Below are 26,850 nucleotides of genomic sequence, written 5' to 3'. Positions count from 1 at the left end.
ATATTGCTGCTTAGGAATAATGCTGAGTTCCGAAGAAACAAGCACAGCACTGATAGTGCCACCTAGTGGCTGGAATATAATATAGCACATGGTAGACCGAGAATTACAGCTGTTGCGTAGTGAGGGTTGGATAAAGAGCTTGTGGCTCAACTGCTGTAATTACATTGCATACTGCCGCCTAGTGGGTAAGAGGGGATAGGTCGACATCTATAATTAAAAAACAAACCTTCACCTAGTGGTGAAAGGCAGAAATGCAGAAGCCGACTGCAGAAATGGCAGAGTTAGATGCCACCTAGTGGGGGAAACTGCTACTGCAAGAGGCCTAGTTAGCATGTAGCGCTGTCAGTATTACACGTACTGCCGCTTAGTGGGTGAAAATGGAACTGCCCAGAGTTGACAGCAATGACGCTGTACCCAGTGGGGGCAATTGGGAGGTACAGGGGGAATTACTAAACTAACTGGGGGGGGATGCAGAGATCTGACAGCTAAAATAATGTGTCCATGTGGGGCACAAGGCAGGGTTGCCAGGTCGGCAGACTTTCTGGAGCCTTGGTGGGTTTCTACTTTGAAATCTATCCAACTTTTTTCTTGTGAACCTGGCATGCATCTCCCAGTGCATGTTGGGTAATGTAATTTGTATTTAATAAGCCTACAGCCAAGGTTAATGTAAAACTACATTACCCAGCATGCAATGGGGCGGGTGTAGCAAGAAGTTCTACTCTGCTTGGCTCCCCACCTGTCAGTATTACACCCTGCTCTGTCTCTTATGGGGGCACTATTTTTGAGCTACTTTTGAAGCGTTTGGCAATTAACCCTGACAGCCCCGGCACAAGGAATAACACAGAGCTAACGGGGCTGGGAGTCGGACTGGGGGTGGGGGGGGGTATATCTAATTGCCACATTGGGGTAATTTATAGGTCTGGAAGGGAAATTCTAACGAACACTGCCGCCTAGTGAGGGAAGGTGGGAACTGCATAGGCTGAGACCGACATATTTGCTTTCGACAGAATCTGATCATAATTGGGCCCAAAGACTCTAGAAACGCTCTGTGGAGCCCCCACCTCGATACCGAACACTATATGGACCAATCCAAACTCGACCTTACAAGCCGTAGCTAATTTTGCCCTTAGTTATACTCGGGATCTGCCCAAACCAAACATGGCGGCGGGATCAGCCGAGCGGCCGTAGGAAGGTGACGCAATGTGCTGGCAGCCGAGATCCCACATTCCCGCAGCAAACATGGCGGCCGGGGGTTGCGTCTGACGTCAGCGGAGGATGCGGGAAGTTTAAACCTGCGGAAGGGGCTGGAGCCGAGCCAGATACCCCCGGCCCTTCCTGTTGCCCTAGAGGGGCAGTTCGGTGAGTGAATTGGATTAGTTGGTACCGGGGGGGTTATTGCTGCTCCCTGAGGCGCCAGTGGGAGCTTCTTTGGGTAACGATCATTGCCCCTGTAACAGGGTATTTGCCCCAGGGTATTGCCCCTGTAACAGGGTATTTGCCCCAGGGTATTGCCCCTGTAACAGGGTATTTGCCCCAGGGTATTGCCCCTGTAACAGGGTATTTGCCCCAGGGTATTGCCCCTGTAACAGGGTATTTGCCCCTCACTGGGTGCTGTTGCCCCTTTGGCACTGGGGGTTGGTTTGTCCCTGACAGGGTTCAGCCCCCCCCCCCCATATTCTATAAATATTAGGGCAGTTAATATGAGGGGGAGATGTCACTTTAAGAGGCAAATGTTGATATTTGCCCCATTCTGTGCCTTCTGGTGCCCATGGGGGTCGGGGAAATGGGAGGCGTTAGTGCCGGCGGGACATGGGGGCTCGGGGGGTAGGGAAGGAGCAGGAAGTTATACCCCCCCCCCCCCCCAGTAATGGGGCAATAATTATCTGCGCAATATTTCTATCACATGATCTGATTCCCTGTGTTTCCGTTACAGAATGGCGCATTTCCCAGGGATGGGACTGATCTGATCCACAGGGAACGTTCCCGGCTTCTCCCCATTCTACAGTCCCACAAACTGGTGCAATAAGGGGGCCATGTGCCTAATCTGCCCCTATTGTACCCCCAGTCCCAAGCGGAGCCAGGACACGAGGGAGCGGCTCTGTAGTGCACCATGGTACTGATACGGAGCCGGCCGGTAGATGCCCCGGGCCAGTAAGGATCCCTAGGGGTAGTTATTGGGTTCCAATGAGCCCCGGTGCCCACGTGCCCCCCCCGTGACACAATGCAGCAGGCTAAGAAGCAGCCCCCTTTGGGGGGGTTACCAGCTTCAGGCTCCAGTCTGTCAAAAATTCTGTTTGGGGGTTTGACGAATAAAGAAAATGCCGGTAACCGTAAAGGGACCCCTACAGTCAGAGGTGTTTTGGGGCCCCACAACAGCCGCAAACGCAACCGGCCAACGTCTTCCAGTCCGGGCAGCGAAAGCTCTACAAGTCCATCTTCTCCCAAACGGGCGACTGTGGGAAGGCAGAACCGGCCCCGACCCCACACCTCTAGGGCCTCACAGAGACGCCGGCGCTCGGAGTCGGGCAGTGACACCCTACAGAATGGCAGTGTGGCCCCCAGTGCCCACCGAGACTTCATCCTGTTTAGCCCCACCCATCAGGCATCCATCTTGGGGAAACAGAAGGGCCAAGAGCCCCAGAGGTCACGAGCCAATCTCTCTGTATCGGTGCTCACCCCTCCTGCTGGGCTGGAGCGCTCTCTGATAGACAGCAGCCGTCTCAATGAGAGCGTCTGTGGCAGCGGTAAGTGAGCCCTAAGCCTGGTCATACAGCAACTGCCCCATCAAAGGGCAACTGCCCCATCACAGGGCAGCTGCCCCGATTGGACTTCCCAGATAAAACCCACCAGCACTTTATTAACATTACATTAACTGTTAGTATGCTATAGAACGTCCTATTCCTAGCAACTTGCAATTGGTCTTCATTATTATTTATTTAATTTTTGAATTATTTGCCTTCTTCTTCTGCCTCTTTGCAGCTTTCAAATGGGGGTCACTGACCCCGGCAGCCAAACCCTATTGCTCCGTTATCCTACAATTTTATTATTGTTACTTTTTCTTACTTATTTTTCTATTTAGTCTCTCACTCCTATTCATATTCTAGTCTCTTATATAACCCACTGCCTGGTTGCTAAGGTAAACAAGACCCAAGCAACCAGAGCAGCTGAAATTCCAAACGAATCACCCCGTCTGCCTTCGCTCGCTGGGAGGCGGATACTGTGCCACTTACACCCCAAAACTGTTTTTTCCTTCCCCCCCACAGGCCAGGGCCCCCACATGGCTGTCCCCGATGCCCTTGCAGACAAACTGATGCTGGCCAGCTGGGGGCTCCCCAAAACTGTCCTGGAGAAATATGGCAGCCTGGGGGTCTCGCAGATGTTCGAGTGGCAGGCGGAGTGTCTCATGTTGGGGCAAGTGCTGGAGGGCAAGAACCTGGTGTATTCTGGTCAGTGTCTGTCTCTCTGTGTCTGTCTCATTTGTCTCTCTGGGGGGGGGGGGAGTTTGTAGTTCAGCAAGATCTCTGGTCGGTTAACCCTTACCTGTCCGTTGCAGCCCCCACGAGCGCAGGGAAGACCCTGGTGGCCGAGCTGCTGATACTGAAGCGAGTGTTGGAGACTCGGAGGAAAGCTCTGTTCATCCTTCCGTTTGTGTCGGTGGCCAAAGAAAAGACCTTTTATTTACAGGTATTTGGGCCGAGCTCCGCCCTCCCCACAAGCCCAGGGAATGAGCCCCAATTTGCCCACTTACCCCAAACTCCGTGGAACTCACTTTTCATTCATTTATTGACATTTTGTTGTTTGTTTGTTTGTGATTTGGCGCCGTTTCTCGGTTCTGACTCCTGCGGCCCAATGTGTTCTTCCTTCCAGAACCTTTTCCAGGAGGTGGGAGTGAAAGTGGACGGGTACATGGGAAGCTCCTCCCCCGCCGGGGGCTTCTGCTCTCTGGATGTGGCCGTTTGTACCATAGAGAAAGCCAATGGCCTGGTCAACCGGCTGATTGAGGAAAATAAGATCGATTTATTAGGTACTTGTGCTCCCCAGTTCTGCCCAGTTCTGCCCAGTTCTGCCCGGCCCATTAGACCAATGGTAATCATTAATACGGATAGTTATATGGCGGCAGGGAGAGTGGTAATGTGGGGCCATCGTAACTTAGCCAGTCTCTGGGGTCCCCCCCTCCCTGCCGGCCTCTAGGCTCCTATTCAGCCAGTCTCTGGGGTCCCTCCCTGCCGGCCTCTAGGCTCCATATTCAGCCAGTCTCTGGGGTCCCTCCCTCCCTGCCGGCCTCTAGGCTCCTATTCAGCCAGTCTCTGGGGTCCCCCCCTCCCTGCCGGCCTCTAGGCTCCTATTCAGCCAGTCTCTGGGGTCCCTCCCTCCCTGCCGGCCTCTAGGCTCCTATTCAGCCAGTCTCTGGGGTCCCTCCCTCCCTGCCGGCCTCTAGGCTCCTATTCAGCCAGTCTCTGGGGTCCCTCCCTCCCTGCCGGCCTCTAGGCTCCTATTCAGCCAGTCTCTGGGGTCCCTCCCTCCCTCCCTGCCGGCCTCTAGGCTCCTATTCAGCCAGTCTCTGGGGTCCCTCCCTGCTGGCCTCTAGGGTCCTGATTGGCTAGTTTATATAGAGAATATAACGCAGGTAGGTTGGGGGCAAAATACAGGATACTATGCAGTAAGTGCTCATTTAATAGCCCCCCTCACAGGCCCAATAAATAGTAACTAGCAGCCCCTTTAGCATTTGCCAGAACCTACAGATTCCCAGTCCGAGTGCAGTAGTGTCCCTACCCTGAAGTGCACCAATACCCACGTACCCCAGCCGGGGGCAGTTGTATGGCTGTGGCTAGTGATACCCCTGTGCTTGCAGGGATGATGGTAGTGGACGAGCTGCACATGTTGGGGGATTCCCATCGCGGGTACCTGCTGGAACTGCTACTCACTAAGGTCCGATATGTGACCCAGAAGGGCGCCGTGGGGTAAGTGCCTTTAATTGGCTCATTGGTTGAGATTAGAGTGATTCTCTCTGCGTTTGGCCGGTGTGGCTAGCGTTCAGTCTGTAGTAGCCACCGGACTGATTCTGGGCGCCTCCTTAATAAACACGTATTTCCCGCCAGTAGGAAGGCAGAGGGGGCGGGGCCAGCGAATGACGTGCAGATTGTGGGCATGAGTGCCACCCTGCCCAACCTTGGTCTCCTGGCCGCCTGGCTTGATGCCGAGCTCTACCATACGGACTTCCGGCCCGTGCCCCTCCTGGAGAGGGTGAAGATTGGCAGAACCGTATACGACTCCAACATGGTCGCTGTGCGAGAGTTTGAGCCATTGTTACCGGTGAAGGTAAGGATTTACTAACCCGGGTCTGTCTGTGCCTCATTGCGCCCAATCTATATCTCCCCCCCCCCCAAACTAGGATTAACCCATTTGGCCAACGTGAGGGGTAACTATTCTGGCAGTTAAATGGTTAAATTGCCTGCTGCCCCTATAACTCACAGGGGAACCTCTGTAAGATCAAAATAAGACCCTAAGTTAGTACTTGCCCTTTAATCACCGTGTGGAGGTACAAGGATACAAAATGGCGCCTGGGTGTGGTGCTGCCATATAGTTTGCCATTGTGTTTCATTCAGTGGAGAGAGAGTTACCGAGGGGCTGGGGTTTCTCTCCCCCCAGGGAGACGACGATCACATTGTCAGTCTGAGTTACGAGACCGTGCGGGGGGGCCACTCCATCCTGATCTTCTGTCCGTCCAAAAACTGGTGCGAGAAGCTGGCCGACACCATCGCCCGGGAGTTCTACAACTTGTTCCACAGAGCTCAGCAACGGGGGGACGGTGAGAGCTGGGGGGGGCGGGGGTGGGATAGATGGGCGGGAATGGCACTGCTTAACTGGTGTGGGGGGGGCAGTACCAGGAATCTGTGCACTGATTGTCCCTGCCCCAGTGAGCTTACAATCTAAGGTCCCTATCACATTCCCATCAGCCCCTGCCCCAGTGAGCTTACAATCTAAGGTCCCTATCCCATTCCCATCAGTCCCTGCCCCAGTGAGCTTACAATCTAAGGTCCCTATCCCATTCCCATCAGTCCCTGCCCCAGTGAGCTTACAATCTAAGGTCCCTATCCCATTCCCATCAGCCCCTGCCCCAGTGAGCTTACAATCTAAGGTCCCTATCCCATTCCCATCAGTCCCTGCCCCAGTGAGCTTACAGTCTTAGGTCCCTATCCCATTCCCATTAGTCCCTGCCCCAGTGAGCTTACAATCTAAGGTCCCTATCCCATTCCCATTAGTCCCTGCCCCAGTGAGCTTACAATCTAAGGTCCCTATCCCATTCCCATCAGCCCCTGCCCCAGTGAGCTCACAATCTAAGGACCCTATCACATTCCCATTAGTCCCTGCCCCAGTGAGCTTACAATCTAATTCCTGAATGCCCTGGATGGAATCAAACCTAGGACCCCAAAGCTGCAGAGCGTTAGTGCCAGCCTCTGTGCCGCCATGCTGCCCGCTGTAATGTTGGAAAGAGGGGGGTGATTAAAGTTTATAGGTTTTGGATGGGACTAAAATAGATGAGTTAAATGTTTATTTTAAGGTAAACTTCCCCTTTAATCCCTGCCCATTTTCCCCGCAGCCGGTGGGAGCGACTCGTTTGTACCGCCGGTGGCGCTGGACAGAGATGGGATTCGGGATGTGATGGACCAGCTGAAACGCTCCCCGGCCGGGCTGGACGCGGTTCTGGGCCGCACGGTACCGTGGGGCGTGGCTTTTCATCACGCTGGTACTGAATTGTTTGTCTTTTACTCTTTATTTCAAGGAAAAGTAACCGTCCCCTCCCGGGGGGGAGCTGCCATATTGCTAAACGGGGCTCACCGTTACTGTCGGGGGCCACAGGCTCGGATGGGGAGGGTGGGACCCATTTCTGGTACCATTCCGCCCAAAGCCAGATCTGATTGGCTCACGTTTGGAGTCACATGCTTTGGGCACAGCGAATAGCAATCATTCCAGTCTCTCCCCAGGGCTGACCTTCGATGAGCGGGATATCGTCGAAGGCGCTTTCCGCCAGGGATTCGTCCGCGTCTTGGCCGCCACCTCCACCCTCTCGTCCGGCGTCAACCTTCCCGCGCGGAGGGTCATCATCAGGTCCCCACTTTTCAACGGGAGACTTCTGGACATTCTGACCTACAAGCAGATGGCTGGCAGAGCGGGAAGGAAGGGCGTCGACACAGAAGGTGGGTGTGTCCAGTGGGTCATGTGACTCTTGTAATTGGGCTGTTCCTGCTGAATTGTCTGCTGGGTAGCTCGTAGCCACCAATCAGAATTCTGAATTCACGAGTGTGGCAGCCGGTGGGGGGCAGTTAGGGGCAAGTGACCTATATTGGTTACCTGCCCGCCGCGGCCCCCACCCTATGGGTATTTATATTATAGGATTTTCTGTTGTTCCCAGGGGAAAGTATCCTCGTGTGCAAAAACCCAGAGAGGGCAAAGGGCATCTCCCTGCTGCAGGGGTCGCTGAAACCCGTCCAGAGCTGCCTGCTGAGGAAGGAGGGGGCCGGCGTGACTGGCAGCATGATCCGCGCCATACTGGAGGTCGGCCATATTGTTATATAGAATCCACATCTTACTATCTATACACTCGGCCCATCAGGGGGCCCCCGGGGGGGGGGGGATTTGTACCTGAGCTAAAGGGGAAGCTGACCTTTACATGCAATGACCCATATCTATATCTATCTATCTATCTATCTATCTATGTATGTATTTATCTATCTATCATCTATCTATGTGTCTATCTATCTGTGTCTATGTGTCTATCTGTGTCTATCTATCTATCTATGCATCTATCTATCATCTATCTATGTGTCTATCTATCTGTGTCTATCTATCTATCTATCTATCTATCTATCTATGCATCTATCTATCATCTATCTATGTGTCTATCTATCTGTGTCTATCTATCTATCTATGCATCTATCTATCATCTATCTATGTGTCTATCTATCTGTGTCTATCTATCTATCTATGCATCTATCTATCATCTATCTATGTGTCTATCTATCTGTGTCTATCTATCTATCTATGCATCTATCTATCATCTATCTATGTGTCTATCTATCTGTGTCTATCTATCTATCTATCTATGCATCTATCTATCATCTATCTATGTGTCTATCTATCTATCTATCTATCATCTATCTATGTGTCTATCTATCTATCTATCTCTATGTATCTATATGTATCTATAGAGAAGGATTGCTGATGTACAAAAACTTGCAGATGGTCTTCATTTCCGCCTCCGTGCAGCTCATCCCCAGTATAACTGCATCACTTACTGGCCAACGTACCCAGAGCTCACTGCTGGTTGGCTGATATTGGTTTGCAGAACTGGGGCTAATATAATAGGAATATACTTGTATGTGTCTGTCTGTCCAATGAGATTCCAGGGATTTAAAGGTACAGGGGCTGTAATGAAGTGGGACAGCTCGGTACCCATTGGCCAATATCCCAACAGATCATAGTGGGCGGAGTGGCGGACACCCCAGAGGATGTTCGGATCTACGCCTCTTGCACCCTCCTGGCAGCCAGCATGAAGCAAGGGGGAGGGGACCAGGAGGAGGAGCATGGAGGAGGCGCTATTGAGGCCTGCGTTGATTGGCTGCTGAGGAATGAATTCATACAGATCTTGGAGGAAGATCGGGGAGGGACAAAAGGTAAAGCTACAAGGGGTACAACATGAACATGGTATGCTCCTCTCTGGGTTTGGGCAAGAGAGGGTTAAGCTGTTTGGCAGCTCCATTATACCCATTCTGTTCCAGCGGAGGTTTATCGTCCAACCAAACTTGGCGCCGCGACTCTCTCCTCCTCTCTTTCCCCGTCGGAGGCGCTGGGGATATTCGCCGACCTGCAGAGGGCGATGAAGGGCTTCGTTCTGGAAAATGACCTGCACATCCTTTATCTGGTAGGGTAGTAATGCCCCTTAATGCCCCTCTGCCCCCCGGTATGTTCATGCTGTGCCGCCTCTCCCACTGCATTCTGATTGGCTGTGCTCGTGTCTAGGTCACCCCTGTGTATGAGGAATGGACCACAATAGACTGGTACCAGTTCTTCTGCCTCTGGGAGAAGCTGCCCACCTCCATGAAGCGAGTGGCAGAACTGGTGGGCATAGAGGAAGGCTTCCTGGCGCGATCTGTCAACGGCAAAATAGTCGCCAAGAATGACCGGCAGCACCGCCAGATTGCCATACACAGGAGGTAATGTTATTGGGGCATTAGGGGTGGGGGTAACGTGCAGCCCCCCCATAGCTGGTTCCACTGCAACTGCCAATACCCACGTGCTGGCACCCAGGGTGGGAGTAGCAGTTCAGCAATCACTGAACTCACCGACTGTCCCCCAGTGCCCTACCCCTAACCCAGTGTGGGGGGGTGCTGGAAACTGACTCCTTATTAGCACCCAAGTGCCAGGCTGTGCCAGCACCCATAGCTCTACCCATTATATAACAATGTTGTGGCAGAATCCCTGTTTTACATAAACCTTTCTGGATCTGAAGATGAACTGATATCCTCTCTGCAGCCAATCAGAGCCTGGCTTTATTCAGCCTGCTCTCGGCTGTAGATTTAAAGGAGAAGGAAAGGCATATATTAATTCTGCAGAAAGCTTTACCATACCTGAGTAACAGCCCTAGAAGCTCCCTCTGTTTGATAGCAGCTGCCATTTTAGATTGGTCTCAGTAGCTTCCTGCTGCAGCTCTGGCTGCTGGTAGTGAATTCTGATGGGATGGAGGAAAAGGGAGGGGGAGAGATATGGGAGGGAGAGGAGGACAAGAAGGGGGGAGAGAAGGAGTAGGGAGAGGGGAGAGAAGGAGTAGGGAGAGGGGAGAGATATGGGAGGGAGAGGAGGATGAGAAGGGATGGGGGGGAGAGAAGGAGTAGGGAGGGGAAGAGAGGAGCAAACTGAACAGACTGAAGGATATTTCTGAGAGAGGAAGTCTGACACAGAAGAACAGGTGAGACAAAAGGAGACAAGAAATCCTGTTTCTTTTGATAGAGGACTCAGTGAAGTGTTTCTGTGAGTGCTTATGGCTGTATTTACACAGACCTTTCTGATAAACCTACTGAGTTTGTACCTTTCCTTCCCTTTTAAACTCGAGGCTTCTGTGAGAAGTAAATGCACATTCTCTCCAATCCTGGGGCTTCCCTGTTCCTATTGGCAGGAACTAAATATTCTCTTCCCCCCCCCCCCCCCCCCGCAGGTTTTTCACCAGCCTGGTGCTTCTGGATTTAATCAGTGAGGTTTCATTAAAGGAGCTGACAAAGAAATATGGCTGCAGCCGCGGGCAGCTCCAGTCCCTCCAGCAGTCGGCAGCCACGTATGCAGGTAAGTAAGGATGACTGTAAGCTCTTGGGCCAGGAAAAGCCTATTGTTAGGTTATTATAAGTCCCTGTGTGTTGTGGGGGGAACGCTGGGAATGAGCAGCCAATAGGAGAGAGATGGGGGGGGCTGCCAGGGATTCTGCCTGTCCCTAACCGGATCACATGACTTCCAGGTATGGTGACGGTGTTTAGCAACCGCCTGGGCTGGCACAACATGGAGCTGCTGCTGTCCCAGTTCCAGAGCCGCCTCACCTTCGGGGTTCAGAGGGAGCTGTGCGACTTGGTGCGCGTGGATTTGCTGAACGCCCAGAGGGCGCGGGCGCTGTACAACGCGGGGTTGGTCACCGTCGCCGAGCTGGCACGGGCACATGTCATCGACGTGGAGACTGCCCTGAAGAACGCCGTGCCCTTTAAGAGGTGAGTGACCTTCTCAGCAGCTTCCCGGGAAATGTCACCGGTTCCTCTTCCGCAACGTGATTGGTGCCACAAGTGCCGCTCAGAATGGCACCGCCCACCAGCGCAACCGTTTAACCCCTTCCATGCTGTGATTAAACGTGCAGTTTGTATAAGGGAGAAGGATATACAGTGCCTAGTGCATCTCCTGGGGGGCCAGTAGCCGGCCTGGGGGGCACAACCGTTTGGCACTTTGCTTCTGATTGGCACCAATAGCCACTAAACAGAACAGAGGCGACTGAACTGCAAGTTCCCCCACTGGGGTAAATCAAAGGAGTGGGTTCCCCCCTCTGGGGCATCTCGGAGGAGTGGGTTCCCCCCTCTGGGGCATCTCGGAGGAGTGGGTTCCCCCCTCTGGGGCATCTCGGAGGAGTGGGTTCCCCCCTCTGGGGCATCTCGGAGGAGTGGGTTCCCCCCTCTGGGGCATCTCGGAGGAGTGGGTTCCCCCCTCTGGGGCATCTCGGAGGAGCGGGTTCCCCCCTCTGGGGCATCTCGGAGGAGCGGGTTCCCCCCTCTGGGGCATCTCGGAGGAGCGGGTTCTCCCCCTCTGGGGCATCTCGGAGGAGCGGGTTCCCCCCCTCTGGGGCATCTCTGAGTAGTGGGTTCCCCCCACTGGAGCATCTTGGAAGAGTGGGTTCTAGTTCAGCAGAATTCTCATTACTCGGTGTGTTTGCCTTACAGTGGGCGCCAGGCGGTGGATGAGGAGGAAGAGGCCGCTGAGGAGCGCAGGGCGGCCCGGTGCATTTGGATCCCCGGCAGGAAGGGACTGACAGAGAGAGAAGCCGCGGAACTGATTGTGGGAGAGGCCAGGAGACTCCTAAAACACGACTTGGCCTTGATTGGGATTGAGTGGAACCCGGAGTCAAGTTTGGAATCTTCCTCGGACTCTGGCAGAGGTTCTGCTAATGGTTCTGCCCATGGCCCGGCACAACTTGCTTTGATTTCATCGGGGGAGAGTGCAAGGGTGGTCCCTGACCAGGCAAATGGGCCACAGGGCCAGCAGAACCAGGCAAATGGGCCACAGGGGCAGCAGAACCAGGCAAATGGGCCACAGGGGCAGCAGAACCAGGCAAATGGGTCACGTGGGGAGCAGAACCAGGCAAATGGGTCACGTGGGGAGCAGAACCAGGCAAATGGGCCCCAGGGGCAGCAGAACCAGGAAAATGGGTCACAGGGGGAGCAGAACCAGGCAAATGGGCCCCAGGGGCAGCAGAACCAGGAAAATGGGTCACGGGGGGAGCAGAACCAGGCAAATGGGTTACAGGGGCAGCAGAACCGGACAAATGGGTCACGGGGGCAGCAGAACCAAGAAAATGGGTTACAGGGGCAGCAGAACCGGACAAATGGGTCACAGGGGCAGCAGAACCAGGCAAATGAGCCACATTTATTTGACTCCAATAGAAGAGAAGGGCCTGCAGACCCCAAGCTGAGACCTCCCCATGTAGCAGGAAGGGGCCACATTCGGCCTCAGAGTGAGGCTCCTACAGGGGCGGAACCTACACTTGCTACAGAACTTCTTTCCCAACCTACTGTTGCCCCAAAAGAACCTCCAGACAAAACAATGGCGGCCCATGGAGATTCTGTGCCAAAGCTACAGACTGGGGCCCCTAATCCCACCCTAGTTCCCCCTGGGGGGAGTAACATCTCCGACTGTTTGCCCTCCTCATGTGTAACGGGCAGGAAGGTGCACCCCCACGAGGGGCAGATCTCAGAGGTCCCACGTAGGGCAGACTCCGACCCTGAGCAGAAATGCGACTCCCACAACCAAAGCAGCGATGAAGTTGAAGAGTTCCCGTCTATGATAATGGCCATTGGGGAGCAGCCAATAGTAAGCGGCGCTGTGAACTCGGAGCTCCGTACAGGTGGCACAGAACCTGGAGGTTCCACCTCCCCAGAGATTGGACTTGTGCAGAATCAGCCCCCAAATAAGATACCAACTGACCCGGTTACAGTCCAAAGTGTCTCCTCCGGGAGTTCTCACCGGGCAAGGGGTGGAACTGCATCCGCCATTTCCCTCCTGTTACCCAATGGGGCTCCTATGAGGGACCCGGTACCTGCCAGAACCTTAGGGGCACCAAGCGCAAAAACCCACATTCCCCAAAGCACGGGCTCTGCTGATTTGTCCGTGGCATCAAAGACTTTCGAGGACAGTTTCCAGCTGGACACGCAGACTGAGAAGTTAATTCAGCAGAACACAGGGACTCGGCCCATTGGGCCCCACGGAAATGTGGAACAGGAAGCAAAAGTGGATGGAGACTTGAAGATGGAAATATCTGAACATGTTGCAATTGCCCCAACTGGGAAAAACCTCGTAAGTGAGGTAAAAAATGAAAGCCCAACCGAGAACTTCTGTAGCCAAGAAAGTATGCTGTTTGGGAGCCAAGAAGTGCCGCCCGTGGTGGTTGCTCCGGAACACAGAGAGAGTTCTCTGACTGATACCCAGCTGCAGAGCTTCTTCCAAGCCTTTCCTACACAGGCACCCAGAGAACAACCAGGGGTATCTCTTCATACCCCACTGCCCCGGGCACAAAGCCCAGTGCCAGTCAGGGATCACAGGTTTGAAACGAGTCTCAACATGAGCGACAGTTTCCTATTCGATAGTTTTACTGATGATCCAGAGGTGGAACCTAAGGAAGAGGAACCCAAGAGGCCTACAGAGGGCGCTGAACCAGTTGCCGGCCCAGAGACATTATCAGAACCTCCCAGTGACAAAAATACCATAGAGAGCCAGGAACCGAATCTTGCCCTGAACTGCAATAGGTCCATAACGTTCTCACAGCTTGATTCATTCCAGATCGTGGAAGTTCTAGATAATGCAGAAGAACCTTCCTCGCCTTGCAGAAACGTTGTCCAAGTCAATCCCTCAAATCAACCAGACAGAGGGAACGAGGAGCAGTCGGGGGATCCGGAGAAGGTAGAAGAGCGGATAAGTCTGCTGGAATGGTCTGACACGTCCTTTAACTTGAGTCCGGGCCTGCAGGACGTTTTGGATCAGTGGCCAAGTCCATCGGGCAATGTCACCAGGAGAACCTCCTCTATGAAAGCTGCCGGCAAGGAATCGCTGCCTCACCAGGAAAAACTAGTTGCCTCTCAACGTGGCCCTGAAAGTAATCTGGAACTTCTGGAAAACAACCGGTCGTTTCTAGATGGCAGCTGTCTGAACTCCACCCCTGTTGCTCTGCCGGGGAACAAGAGGGATTCGGGTTCTAGGCCGGGCAGCAGAACCGACCTTGTGCCTCCGACGCCCCCTGCAGAGAGTCAGCCAGGGAGACTGGTGGGGGTCTCCTCTATACTGTCTGCTGCCAAGAGGCCAAGGGGAGAGTCTGTGGGAAGTGCCACGTGGCTGGCGCTGGAAATGGACGGTGACTGGTCCGACCCACAAGCGGAAGGTTCTGACTTGGGTCCAAGAGCCTTTCCCGGGTCTGAATGCGCCAGGGACACCTCTGCTATAGACGAAGGCTTCACCCTGCAGCTCTCTCAGGACGGTGCCACCGCCTTTCCCTGCAGCTCCGGGGGCTTCACCATCATCGATGTGGCCAGCGACCAAAGTCTCTTCCGGACCTTCCTGAGGGAGTGGAGCGGCCAGCGCCGGTTTTCCCTGTGCGTCGCCTGTGAGCGAAGGAAACAGCCGCCATCGTCTGACGCGGGTATCGGGGGGCGCTTTAAGCAAGGTACTTTCTTGTCTCTAGATGTTCCATCCGATTGGTACCGAGAACCTTGGTGACTAACATATTGGGCTTTAGTCATGGGAGCGGGTAGCACTGGTACCGTAACCTCTCCCTTCTTTTCCGTAGTGAGAGGCCCCCAGCGCCCCAAGGTTCTAGAGGACGGGCTGCCCATTAAGGGAATGGATGATGTATTGCTGGTGGGGCTGGCAGTTTGCTGGGGGGGGAAGGATGCCTATTACATCTCCCTGCAGAAGGAACAGGACCAGGCGGGTAAGTGCCACGTTGGCATCTGTTTGCCCAATAGAGATGTACGGGGAGGAATCTATACCAGTTACGCTGTGAGGGGCTTCCTTAGGGTCTGGGGGCTGGTTTGTCCCTAGGAAGGTATTAATGCTGTCATTGGCTGCTGTTTGGTCTTGCAAATGTTCTAATGCTGTGATTGGATGTAGTCTGGGTAAGCACTTTATCCCAGCAGTCACTCACGGTCTTCTGAGAGCCCCATACAGTGTGATTGTCTGAGGGCGGGGCTCTGTGTGAGGGTGGAGCTTTGTATGAGGGCGGGGCTCTGTATGAGGGTGGAGCTTTGCATGAGAGTGGGGCTCTGTGTGAGGGTGGAGCTTTGTATGAGGGCGGGGCTCTGTGTGAGGGTGGAGCTTTGTATGAGGGCGGGGCTCTGCATTTGTTTGAATGCAGCCACTGGACGTGTGAATTTGTGAGTTAACACTCCTTTTTGGCAGATATTTGCCCCAGCCTGGCCCCACCCCCTCTGGACCAGACCCTGTCCGTGAAGGACCGACTGTGGCACATCCAGTCCGCCCTGCAGCAGATCCGCCCGGGGGGCAGCGAGCCCACCATCATCATGTACGACTGTATCGAGCAGTACAAGGCCTTGCTCCTGGCGTGCCGAGTCTCCCTCGCCGGGCACTTCCAGGATCCCAAGGTTCCACACTTTCATTCAAATCCCATCACTTGGGGCAGATGTATAAACAACAGAGTAGGAAAAGGCAAACTGTGGCCCCTCCCATAACGGCATTACATTCCCCCGCCTTGTGGTGGCGCCCTATTTCCATGGGAACAATGGCAAAGCAGAAAAGTGCCGGGGGGCATTTATTTACACAGGGGTAACAGTGTCCAGGGCAAACACCAGGGGGGGCCCCAGACTTGGTCCAGTTACACCCCCGGCCAGGTTGGGAAGGTATTTGCCCCACGTGGGGAATAACCCATAGTGGGCAGCAGTCACTTTGTCCCAAGGCTCAGTGAGATTCGGGCGCCCAAAGATCCCTCACTTGTGTCCAAGGGGGGGGGGGGGCAGGAGCTCCCTTTAAATATCCCCCTCCTCTCCATGATCGTAACTCACAGCGCTGAATACCCCGACCCCCAGCTTGGTTATGACAGGAATATAATTGCTGTTTTTACACATATATGGCCGTTGGCGGGGAATGTAGCACCTCCTGTAATGAAATGGTTATTTTTATATTCACATTATCACAGAGGATTCACATGTGGGCAGTGTGTTCAGCTTTAATCCCCGGATCCCTCTGGGGTGGGGTGGGGTGGGGGCCCGGGGGTAGGTTTATACTGAAGGGAGAACTGACAGTGCAGCCTGTTGCACCCAATATGTATCTGTCTCCTTACCCACTGTGAGTTGAGATGCTATCCCATTATATCCCCATTATATTCCATTACATCCCATTATATCCCAATGTATCCCATTATATCCCCATTATATCCCAATGTATCCCATTATATCTCCATTATATTCCATTACATCCCATTATATCCCAATGTATCCCATTATATCTCCATTATATTCCATTATATCCCAATGTATCCCATTATATCCCCATTATATCCCAATGTATCCCATTATATCTCCATTATATTCCATTACATCCCATTATATCCCAATGTATCCCATTATATCTCCATTATATTCCATTACATCCCATTATATCCCAATGTATCCCATTATATCCCCATTATATTCCATTACATCCCATTATATCCCAATGTATCCCATTATATCTCCATTATATTCCATTACATCCCATTATATCCCCATTTTATTCCATTACATCCCATTATATCCCCATTTTATTTCGTTATATTCCATTATATCCCATTAAATTCCGTTATATTCCATTATATTCTATTATATCCCTTTATATTCCATTATATTCTGTTATATCCCCATTTTATTCCATTATATCTCCATTTTATTCCATTACATCCCATTATATCCCCATTTTATTTTGTTATATTCCATTATATCCCATTAAATTCCGTTATATCCCGTTATATTCCATTATATCCCATTATATTCTGTTATATCCCCATTATATTCCATTAAATTCCGTTATATTCCATTATATTCCATTTTATTCCGTTATATCCCCATTATATCCCATTATATCCCATGGAATCCCACATTGTACTGTTAGTTTGTATTTGCCCCTTTGCCCCTGGCTACAAAGCCTGTTCTGTGTGAAGCCTAAAGCCTGAAACCTTTCCTTAGTAAATGCGGGGGGTAGGGTTTTGCCCCCAGTCCATGTCGACCAATGAGCCCTAATGTCGCCCCTCGCTAGGTGGCCTGCTGGTTGTTGGACCCGGGATCCAAGGAGCGAACTCTCCATAACATGGTAACGAACTTCCTGCCCTACGAGCTGCCCCTGTTGGACGGTGTGGGACCGGGGCAAGGGGTGCAGAGCTTGGGGCTCAGTCCCAGCAGTGACCAGACGGGGCGCTACAGAGCTGCCATCGAAGCAGTTGTAGTCTTCAGCACCATGAATGCTCTGGGCGCCCTACTGGAGAAGGAGAAGCTGCAAGGTGAGTTCCTTGGGTGGGGGACACAAGGCCTTGGGGGCTCAGATGTGGGGGAGGGGCTCAGGCATGGGGGAGGGGCGACTGCTGGACTCAATTGCCGGGAATTGGGATTCAGTCCCAAATGGTGTCTGTGCTTCTTGGTTCCTGATGTGCCATTTGCTTTGTGCCCTCACCCCGTCCCTTGCAGACGCCTTCCATAGGGTGGAGATGCCCACTCAGTACTGCCTGGCACTGCTGGAGCTGAATGGCATGGGGTTCAGCACAGAAGAGTGCGAGACACAGAAACACATCATGGAGGCCAAGCTGAACGAGATCGAGGCTGTGGCGTATCAGCTGGCCGGGCGAAGCTTCTCTCTGACCAGCCACGATGACCTTGCCCAGGTACTGTGCCCCATCAAGGACATTGTGGTCACCGTTGTGCTGGCAATGGATGGTTCCGTCCATAAAACATACAACGAAAGCTTTTTCTCTTGCAGGTTCTGTTCCTAGAACTGAAACTCCCACCCAACGGCGACCCAAAGGCCCAAGGCAATAAGAAGACGTTGGGTTACACCAGGAGAGCGGCGGCCAGTGGCGCCAGGGTCCGGCTGGGCAAGCAGTTCAGTACCGCCAAGGTACCCCCCGTGTGTGTGGCGTCACTATGGTACGTTTGTCATTGGCAAATCTAGAACGTTCTCTGTTCTCTGTCTCCTCAGGACGTTTTGGAGAAACTGAAGGCCCTGCACCCGCTGCCCGGCCTCATCCTCGAGTGGAAGCGAATCACCAACGCGCTGACCAAAGTGGTGTTTCCGCTGCAGAGGGAGAAGCTTCTGAACCCCAATCTGGGGATGGAGCGAATCTACCCCATATCTCAGACTCACACAGCCACAGGTGAGCCCCCCGACCTCCTTAGCTGCTCGGGGTTCCCCAACTCTATCGATGGCTGTGTGTCTAAGGCGGCCATCTTTCTCTCTGTCTGCCAGGAGTCTCTCCTCTTTGTATCTATGGGGGTTCCATTGGTTTCTGACATTTACACCTTGAATCTCACTGCCGCCCTTTCCCCCCCAGGCCGGGTAAGCTTCACGGAGCCCAATATTCAGAACGTACCAAAAGATTTTGAGATAGAGATGCCCCGATTGGTTGGCGAGAGCCCCCCCTCCCAGGCACCGGGTCCGTCTGCTTATCCCTATAGGAACAGGTAAGTGAGGGGGACAGTGGGTCCCTGTACAAGCACCGGGTTTCTTCCGCCCCCTGCAGGAACATTTTTGGGGGTAAATTGCCTCCCATTGAGCAGGAAGGGGATGTTCTCAGCTGTACAAGTATCTGCTCTGGACTCGTTACCTTCTGAGCTTCTGGGGACACGGCACATGGGCAATGCCAGTCATGGGGCTGAGGGGTCTGCGCCAGTCGTGGGGCTGAGGGGTCTGCGCCAGTCGTGGGGCTGAGGGGTCTGCGCCAGTCGTGGGGCTGAGGGGTCTGCGCCAGTCGTGGGGCTGAGGGGTCTGCGCCAGTCGTGGGGCTGAGGGGTCTGCGCCAGTCGTGGGGCTGAGGGGTCTGCGCCAGTCGTGGGGCTGAGGGGTCTGCGCCAGTCGTGGGGCTGGGGGGTCTGCGCCAGTCGTGGGGCTGGGGGGTCTGCGCCAGTCGTGGGGCTGGGGGGTCTGCGCCAGTCGTGGGGCTGGGGGGTCTGCGCCAGTCGTGAGAGAGAGACAATTTGCAATTGGTCTTTTTTATTTGTAGTTTTTAAAATTTTTGTTCAGCAACAATCTGGTTGCTAGGATCCACATTACCTTAGCGAGCAGGGAGTGGTTTAAATGGCTGGTATATAAATAGGCGAGTGACCTGTCTGACTGTCTCTCTGTCTGACTGTTGCAGGGGGAAGAAGCCTCAAGTCAACACTCCGGGCCCCAAGGTGCCGGTGGAACAAATCCCGGCAGAGAGGGGCGTGTCCTTCTTTGTCAGTATGAGGCACGCGTTTGTGCCATTTCCAGGTAAATATGGAGGAACTGGGGTGGGGGGGAGGTGACTCTATAATAACCAGTCATTCCCCTGCTGGAAAGTTCATGTAGGAGCCGCTCATATCATTCAGTAAATAGATCCCAATACAAACAGCCAATGTGACTCTATAATAACCAGTCATTCCCCTGCTGGAAAGTTCATGTAGGAGCCGCTCATATCAGTCAGTAAATAGATCCCAATACAAACAGCTGATGTGACTCTATAATAACCAGTCATTCCCCTGCTGGAAAGTTCATGTAGGAGCCGCTCATATCAGTCAGTAAATAGATCCCAATACAAACAGCCGATGTGACTCTATAATAACCAGTCATTCCCCTGCTGGAAAGTTCATGTAGGAGCCGCTCATATCATTCAGTAAATAGATCCCAATACAAACAGCTGATGTGACTCTATAATAACCAGTCATTCCCCTGCTGGAAAGTTCATGTAGGAGCCGCTCATATCAGTCAGTAAATAGATCCCAATACAAACAGCCGCTGTGACTCTATAATAACCAGTCATTCCCCTGCTGGAAAGTTCATGTAGGAGCCGCTCATATCAGTCAGTAAATAGATCCCAATACAAACAGCCGCTGTGACTCTATAATAACCAGTCATTCCCCTGCTGGAAAGTTCATGTAGGAGCCGCTCATATCAGTCAGTAAATAGATCCCAATACAAACAGCTGATGTGACTCTATAATAACCAGTCATACCCCTGCTGGAAAGTTCATGTAGGAGCCGCTCATATCATTCAGTAAATAGATCCCAATACAAACAGCTGATGTGACTCTATAATAACCAGTCATTCCCCTGCTGGAAAGTTCATGTAGGAGCCGCTCATATCAGTCAGTAAATAGATCCCAATACAAACAGCCGCTGTGACTCTATAATAACCAGTCATTCCCCTGCTGGAAAGTTCATGTAGGAGCCGCTCATATCATTCAGTAAATAGATCCCAATACAAACAGCTGATGTAACTCTATAATAACCAGTCATTCCCCTGCTGGAAAGTTCATGTAGGAGCCGCTCATATCAGTCAGTAAATAGATCCCAATACAAACAGCCGATGTGACTCTATAATAACCAGTCATTCCCCTGCTGGAAAGTTCATGTAGGAGCCGCTCATATCATTCAGTAAATAGATCCCAATACAAACAGCTGATGTGACTCTATAATATCCAGTCATTCCCCTGCTGGAAAGTTCATGTAGGAGCCGCTCATATCATTCAGTAAATAGATCCCAATACAAACAGCTGATGTGACTCTATAATAACCAGTCATTCCCCTGCTGGAAAGTTCATGTAGGAGCCGCTCATATCATTCAGTAAATAGATCCCAATACAAACAGCTGATGTGACTCTATAATAACCAGTCATTCCCCTGCTGGAAAGTTCATGTAGGAGCCGCTCATATCAGTCAGTAAATAGATCCCAATACAAACAGCTGATGTGACTCTATAATAACCAGTCATTCCCCTGCTGGAAAGTTCATGTAGGAGCCGCTCATATCAGTCAGTAAATAGATCCCAATACAAACAGCTGATGTGACTCTATAATAACCAGTCATTCCCCTGCTGGAAAGTTCATGTAGGAGCCGCTCATATCAGTCAGTAAATAGATCCCAATACAATTGTACCCCTCCCCCTGATTGGCTGCTGTTGGTTCTGCCCCACAGGGGGGCTAATATTGGCAGCGGATTACTCCCAGTTGGAGCTGCGGATTCTGGCCCACTTGTCCCGGGACCGGCGGCTGATCCAGGTTCTGAACAGCGGGTCGGACGTGTTTAAGAGCATCGCTGCCGAGTGGAAAATGATCGACCCAGAAGCCGTTACTGACACAGTCCGACAACAAGCCAAGCAGGTCAGAACCCACCTCCCAGCAGCCTCCGGGGCAATAAATACATACAGCTCAGAGCGGTGCATTGTGGGGGGAGAGTTGGTGATTGCCCAACAATGAAACCAACACTAATAAACTACAGGGAATGGGTTAATTCCAGACTTGTACCTGTTATTACTGGCTATTCCAGCCTCTCGCCGTTGCTAGGGGGCCGGGCAGTAGAGACGACAGGACATCACTAACAATCCGTGTTTCTCCCGGCAGATCTGCTACGGAATTATCTATGGGATGGGGGCCAAGTCCCTGGGGGAACAGATGGGCATCGAGGAGAGCGACGCTGCCTGTTATATCGACACGTTCAAGTCCAGATACACGGGTACGGGGCAGTTACACACGGGTACGGGGCAGTTACACACGGGTACGGGGCAGATACACACGGGTACGGGGCAGTTCTAGAGCTCACAGAATCTGTCATTTGTCTCATTTCCCATCTCTATAGTGTGTTACTATAGCAACCTATAACAGGCCGCACCTTCACTTACCTCTGTCTGTCGCCTCCCACTCAGGCATCCAGAAGTTCCTGAAGGAGACTGTGAGGAGTTGCACCCGGGACGGCTTTGTGCAGACCATTCTGGGCCGACGCCGGTACCTTCCTGCCATCAAGGACTCCAACCCATACGCAAAATCACACGTGAGTATCTCTCTGTACAGGCTATGAGCAAACTTAGGGGGCTGTTCCTGCTGAATTGTGCTTAGTACAGGGGAATCCCTATGTGCCATAGTTTTATGGTATCTCTCTGTACAGGCTATGAGCAAACTTAGGGGGCTGTTCCTGCTGAATTGTGCTTAGTACAGGGGAATCCCTATGTGCCATAGTTTTATGGTATCTCTCTGTACAGGCTATGAGCAAACTTAGGGGGCTGTTCCTGCTGAATTGTGCTTAGTACAGGGGAATCCCTATGTGCCATAGTTTTATGGTATCTCTCTGTACAGGCTATGAGCAAACTTAGGGGGCTGTTCCTGCTGAATTGTGCTTAGTACAGGGGAATCCCTATGTGCCATAGTTTTATGGTATCTCTCTGTACAGGCTATGAGCAAACTTAGGGGGCTGTTCCTGCTGAATTGTGCTTAGTACAGGGGAATCCCTATGTGCCATAGTTTTATGGTATCTCTCTGTACAGGCTATGAGCAAACTTAGGGGGCTGTTCCTGCTGAATTGTGCTTAGTACAGGGGAATCCCTATGTGCCATAGTTTTATGGTATCTCTCTGTACAGGCTATGGGCAAACTTAGGGGGCTGTTCCTGCTGAATTGTGCTTAGTACAGGGGAATCCCTATGTGCCATAGTTTTATGGTATCTCTCTGTACAGGCTATGGGCAAACTTAGGGGGCTGTTCCTGCTGAATTGTGCTTAGTACAGGGGAATCCCTATGTGCCATAGTTTTATGGTATCTCTCTGTACAGACTATGAGCAAACTTAGGGGGCTGTTCCTGCTGAATTATGCTTAGTACAGGGGAATCCCTATGTGCCATAGTTTTATGGTATCTCTCTGTACAGGCTATGGGCAAACTTAGGGTGCTGTTCCTGCTGAATTGTGCTTAGTACAGGGGAATCCCTATGTGCCATAGTTTTATGGTATCTCTCTGTACAGGCTATGAGCAAACTTAGGGGGCTGTTCCTGCTGAATTGTGCTTAGTACAGGGGAATCCCTATGTGCCATAGTTTTATGGTATCTCTCTGTACAGGCTATGGGCAAACTTAGGGGGCTGTTCCTGCTGAATTGAGCCAGAGAATGACCCCAACCCGTAGGCAGTTTATACCCGGGTGCTTTCCCCCCGCAGGCTGAGCGCCAGGCAGTAAACACCACGGTACAGGGATCGGCCGCCGATATAGTGAAAACTGCCACCGTGAACATCCAGAAGCGCCTGGAGGAGACTTTCCCTTCTGTTCCAAAATCCCATGAGCACCCAGTCCAGGCCGGCGGCACAGGTTGGTATGAGCCATACAGGGCACAGGGGGCAAGGAGTGGGCACAGTAAGAACCCGCAGCGGCACGGGATCCACTATCCTCATTATTACAGGGGAACATTTAACCCCTTCCTAGCTGCTTCTGGTTTTATTAGAAATAATATTATAGTTATTAATATTAATCGTATAGTAAAATTATAATGATATGATTAAAAATAATAGAACTGGTGCTGCAAAGCTTGCAATCTATTTTACAACGGTCAGAAAGCGAGAGGCCGGTGGAAGCCAAATGCAGGAATGAATGAGGCACCGAGCCTGCCAGACCTTTGTGCAGTTCGGCCATGTTGGTTTTGGGCCAAATGGAAGGATCTGATTGGGTTCAGGGCTGAAGGCTGGGGGCCAGTCTGGGAGATAACGGACTGACCCCCCTGGATACATGGGAACAGTCTGCTGAGTTCTTACCCAAACGGCCACCAAACCTGACTAGTATGGCTGGCTAGTTAGTGCCACAAGGTGGGCAGTGCCAGGTCCAAGGGTGGCACCTAATAACCCCCGACTGGGCAGCTCTGTACCTCACCCTCTGGGTACCCAAACTGGGTGCTTGGGTGGTGGCTATTCCTGCAGGGGGGTGCCCATGTACTACAGTATGAGTGGGGGGTGCTCTGGCAGCTTAGTGGGCGGTGCCCATGTACTACAGTATGAGTGGGGGGGGTGCTCTGGCAGCTTAGTGGGCGGTGCCCATGTTCTACAGTATGAGTGGGGGGGGTGCTCTGGCAGCTTAGTGGGCGGTGCCCATGTACTACAGTATGAGTGGGGGGGGTGCTCTGACAGGTTAGTGGGTGGTGCCCAAGTACTACAGTATGAGTGGGGGGAGGGGGGGTGCTCTTGACAGTTTAGTGGGTGGTGCCCATGTTCTACAGTATGAGTGGGGGGGGGGGGCTGGGCACTACTGACTGAAGCTGGCACTTGTCTGTACCCACAGGGAGGGCAGAGAGACTGCGCCATCGCCCCCCTCCCACCCGAGGAGCCTTCTTTATCCTGCAGCTCCACGATGAGCTCCTGTACGAGGCTGCCCAGGAAGATGCCATCCAGGTAGGAGGGGGAACAGCCAACTGCTGATGGGTAATAGAATAAAGGCTCCAATTGTAGCTTTGCCCCCCCCCCCCAGCATAGTCACATGGTCTGCCCCACTGACTAAATATCTACCCCCCTCATGGAAATTACAGGGACAAAATCTTAATAAAAGGTTAATTAACCCTTAGGACACACCCTTACAGTTTGGTTATTGGCCGATTGAGATGAGCAGGACCTTGTGCCTAATATAATATCCATCTATCTATCTGTCTGTCTGTCTATCTTCTATTTCTCTATCTATATATCTATCTATCTCTCTCTATCATCTCTCTCTATCATCTATTTATCTCTATCCTCTATCTCTATCATTTTTCTATCTATCTATATCTCTCTCTCACATCTTTCTATCTATCTATCTATCCATCTCTATTATCTCTCTCTCTCTCTCTCTTTTTTCTATCTATCTATCTCTATCTCTCTGCTGTGACTGGCAGATATTGTGTGCGCGCAGGGGGCAGTCGCACTGATACAGTAGGCAGTTAGCCAGGCTTGGCCCCCAGCTGCTCTATCTGCAGGATTTGCCCACAGATGTGACTCTCTGTCTCTGCAGGTGGCGCAGATCATAAAGAAGGAGATGGAAAATGCAATGAAATTATCGGTGAAGCTGAGAGTGAAAGTGAAGATGGGGCCCAGCTGGGGGGATCTGCAGGATTTTGACTTGTAGCAGTTTTATTGGGCCCCCTGGATCCTGCGCACTCACAGATTTGGGCTCATTTGGTTCTGGTGCTGCTACAGTGGGAAGCCGCATCTTTTATTCTGTTCTATTTATATATTGTCTGTCGTGTGTGTCTGTGTATTTATATATATTAGTGTGTATAAACGAGTCCCCCCCCCCCGCAGCCGTGGGGATATGGAATAGGCCACAGTGTTGATGCTGCTACAGACAGATGCATGATGGGTAAGCCCCCTGCCTACTGCTGATGGACCATAAGGGGGCGCTGCTGGTCAGGCTGCCGGGCTGGGACGAAGCGGTTTTATTTATAGAATAAATAATTTATGAAATAGTGAAACAAATAAGAATATATTGTATTAAATAAAACACTGACATGAGTTTGTAGTGAGGGTCTCTGTGTGGTGCTGGGGGGCCGCAGATTTGGGCTGTGTGGGTCGGTATCCTCAACCTACAGACACAATGATTTATTGGGGGAGAACATTAGGTATTTATATGGGCCCCCCAGGAACACAAGCGCAGTACCAACATTTAGGCCCCACCCCTTGTGTGCGCAATATAAACAGCTTAATACATTGGGGGGGCAGTGGGGTTTCCCTTCAGTCGGTTAATACATTGGGGGGGCAGTGGGGTTTCCCTTCAGTCGGTTAATACATTGGGGGGCAGTGGGGTTTCCCTTCAGTCGGTTAATACATTGGGGGGGCAGTGGGGTTTCCCTTCAGTAGGTTAATACATTGGGGGGCAGTGGGGTTTCCCTTCAGTCGGTTAATACATTGGGGGGCAGTGGGGTTTCCCTTCAGTTGGTTAATACATTGGGGGGGCAGTGGGGTTTCCCTTCAGTCGGTTAATACATTGGGGGGGGCAGTCGGGTTTCCCTTCAGTCGGTTAATACATTGGGGGGCAGTGGGGTTTCCCTTCAGTTGGTTAATACATTGGGGGGGCAGTCGGGTTTCCCTTCAGTCAGTTAATACATTGGGGGGCAGTGGGGTTTCCCTTCAGTCTGTTAATACATTGGGGGGGCAGTGGGGTTTCCCTTCAGTCGGTTAATACATTGGGGGGGCAGTGGGGTTTGCTTCATACACAAGTTACTTATGTTTCTAGGCTCGATACGGAGCCACCAGAGTGGGTTTCTCTGTTGCTGAGTGAGTGCGTGCGGCCGAGGGAGAGCGCGTGTGCGGCCGAGGGGGAGCGCGTGTGCGGCCGAGGGGGAGCGCGTGTGCGGCCGAGGGGGAGCGCGTGTGCGGCCGAGGGGGAGTGCGTGTGGCTGAGGGATAATGAAGGCGCTGGCAGTTAGGAAGGAAACCGAGGGATAATAGCGGATAAATCTCGAGGGGATCAGGGAAGAGATTTCTGAGCTGCTGCTAATTTCCTGGATTTGCAGTGAGATCCCTGCATAGGGAATGATCCGGTAGGCAAACGCTGCGCTAATCTGCGGCTGGGAATGGCGCGGGTACGGGCCCCCCGGGGATTATTTCCAGCACTTACTTACATTTACATAATCTCCCAAACTGCCGCTCCTAATGCCGAGCCGAGGAATGGCGCCTGTAATGATAAGGATTTTACCCCCCCCCACCCATTGCTGGGCGCATTTGATGGAATGAGTCATAGACCCCCCCCCCCAGTACCGTCAGCGCTGAACTGACCCAACAGCCAAATGTATAGGAACATTCGGTTCAGCCCGTGTAACCCATGTACAGCATGGAGGGAATCAGGGCCGGATTTCTAAACCGGCCGCCCCTAGGCCGCCCCCAGTCGCACGCCCCCCTCCCCCCGAGTGCGCATGCGCAATGTGCGAAGAGCGCGCAGGGGGTAGGGTTGCGCGCACGCATGCGCGGTCGGCCAAAGTTGCATACGGAGCAGTGGGGAGAAGTCCCCATTGCTCCGTATGTGAACAAAAATTTTAAAAGATTTTAGTGCGACGGGGCGGCATGCCGCCCCCAGGTTTCTGCCGCCCTAGGCCCGGGCCTTTGTGGCCTCTCCACAAATCCGGG

General features: G+C 52.4%; 1 protein-coding gene across 6 annotated transcripts; it reads left to right on the top strand.

The window, feature by feature from the left end:
* The first annotated feature begins 1,153 nt into the window (after window positions 1–1,153).
* polq (polymerase (DNA directed), theta) lies at window positions 1,154–25,239 on the top strand. Of its 6 annotated transcripts, XM_012957144.3 has the most exons (32): window positions 1,161–1,359; window positions 1,934–2,744; window positions 3,264–3,446; window positions 3,554–3,684; window positions 3,868–4,024; window positions 4,853–4,961; window positions 5,100–5,319; window positions 5,650–5,809; window positions 6,602–6,748; window positions 6,987–7,199; window positions 7,415–7,557; window positions 8,477–8,675; window positions 8,781–8,923; window positions 9,022–9,215; window positions 10,214–10,338; window positions 10,508–10,751; window positions 11,469–11,766; window positions 11,797–14,458; window positions 14,582–14,725; window positions 15,193–15,395; window positions 17,041–17,281; window positions 17,466–17,659; window positions 17,755–17,892; window positions 17,974–18,148; window positions 18,326–18,455; window positions 19,130–19,245; window positions 20,928–21,112; window positions 21,353–21,464; window positions 21,655–21,779; window positions 22,930–23,077; window positions 24,038–24,147; window positions 24,740–25,239. In XM_012957144.3, the coding sequence occupies exons 2-32, from the start codon at window positions 2,222–2,224 to the stop codon at window positions 24,851–24,853; spliced, it is 7,986 nt and encodes a 2,661-aa protein (XP_012812598.1). In that variant the 5' UTR covers window positions 1,161–1,359; window positions 1,934–2,221; the 3' UTR covers window positions 24,854–25,239. The 6 variants fall into 6 exon arrangements, 5 of the variants coding, with proteins under 5 accessions (XP_012812603.1, XP_012812599.1, XP_012812598.1 ...); XM_012957143.3 differs by having other exon boundaries at window positions 5,103–5,319; window positions 11,469–14,458; NM_001197227.2 differs by having other exon boundaries at window positions 1,337–1,359; window positions 11,469–14,458.
* Window positions 25,240–26,850: the final 1,611 nt, after the last annotated feature.

Source organism: Xenopus tropicalis, chromosome 2 (genome assembly GCF_000004195.4).
Source record: "Xenopus tropicalis strain Nigerian chromosome 2, UCB_Xtro_10.0, whole genome shotgun sequence".
NCBI classification, from domain to species: domain Eukaryota; kingdom Metazoa; phylum Chordata; class Amphibia; order Anura; family Pipidae; genus Xenopus; species Xenopus tropicalis.
The sequence above is the reverse complement of the archived record's forward strand: the minus strand, read 5'-3'. Positions and strand labels throughout refer to the sequence as shown.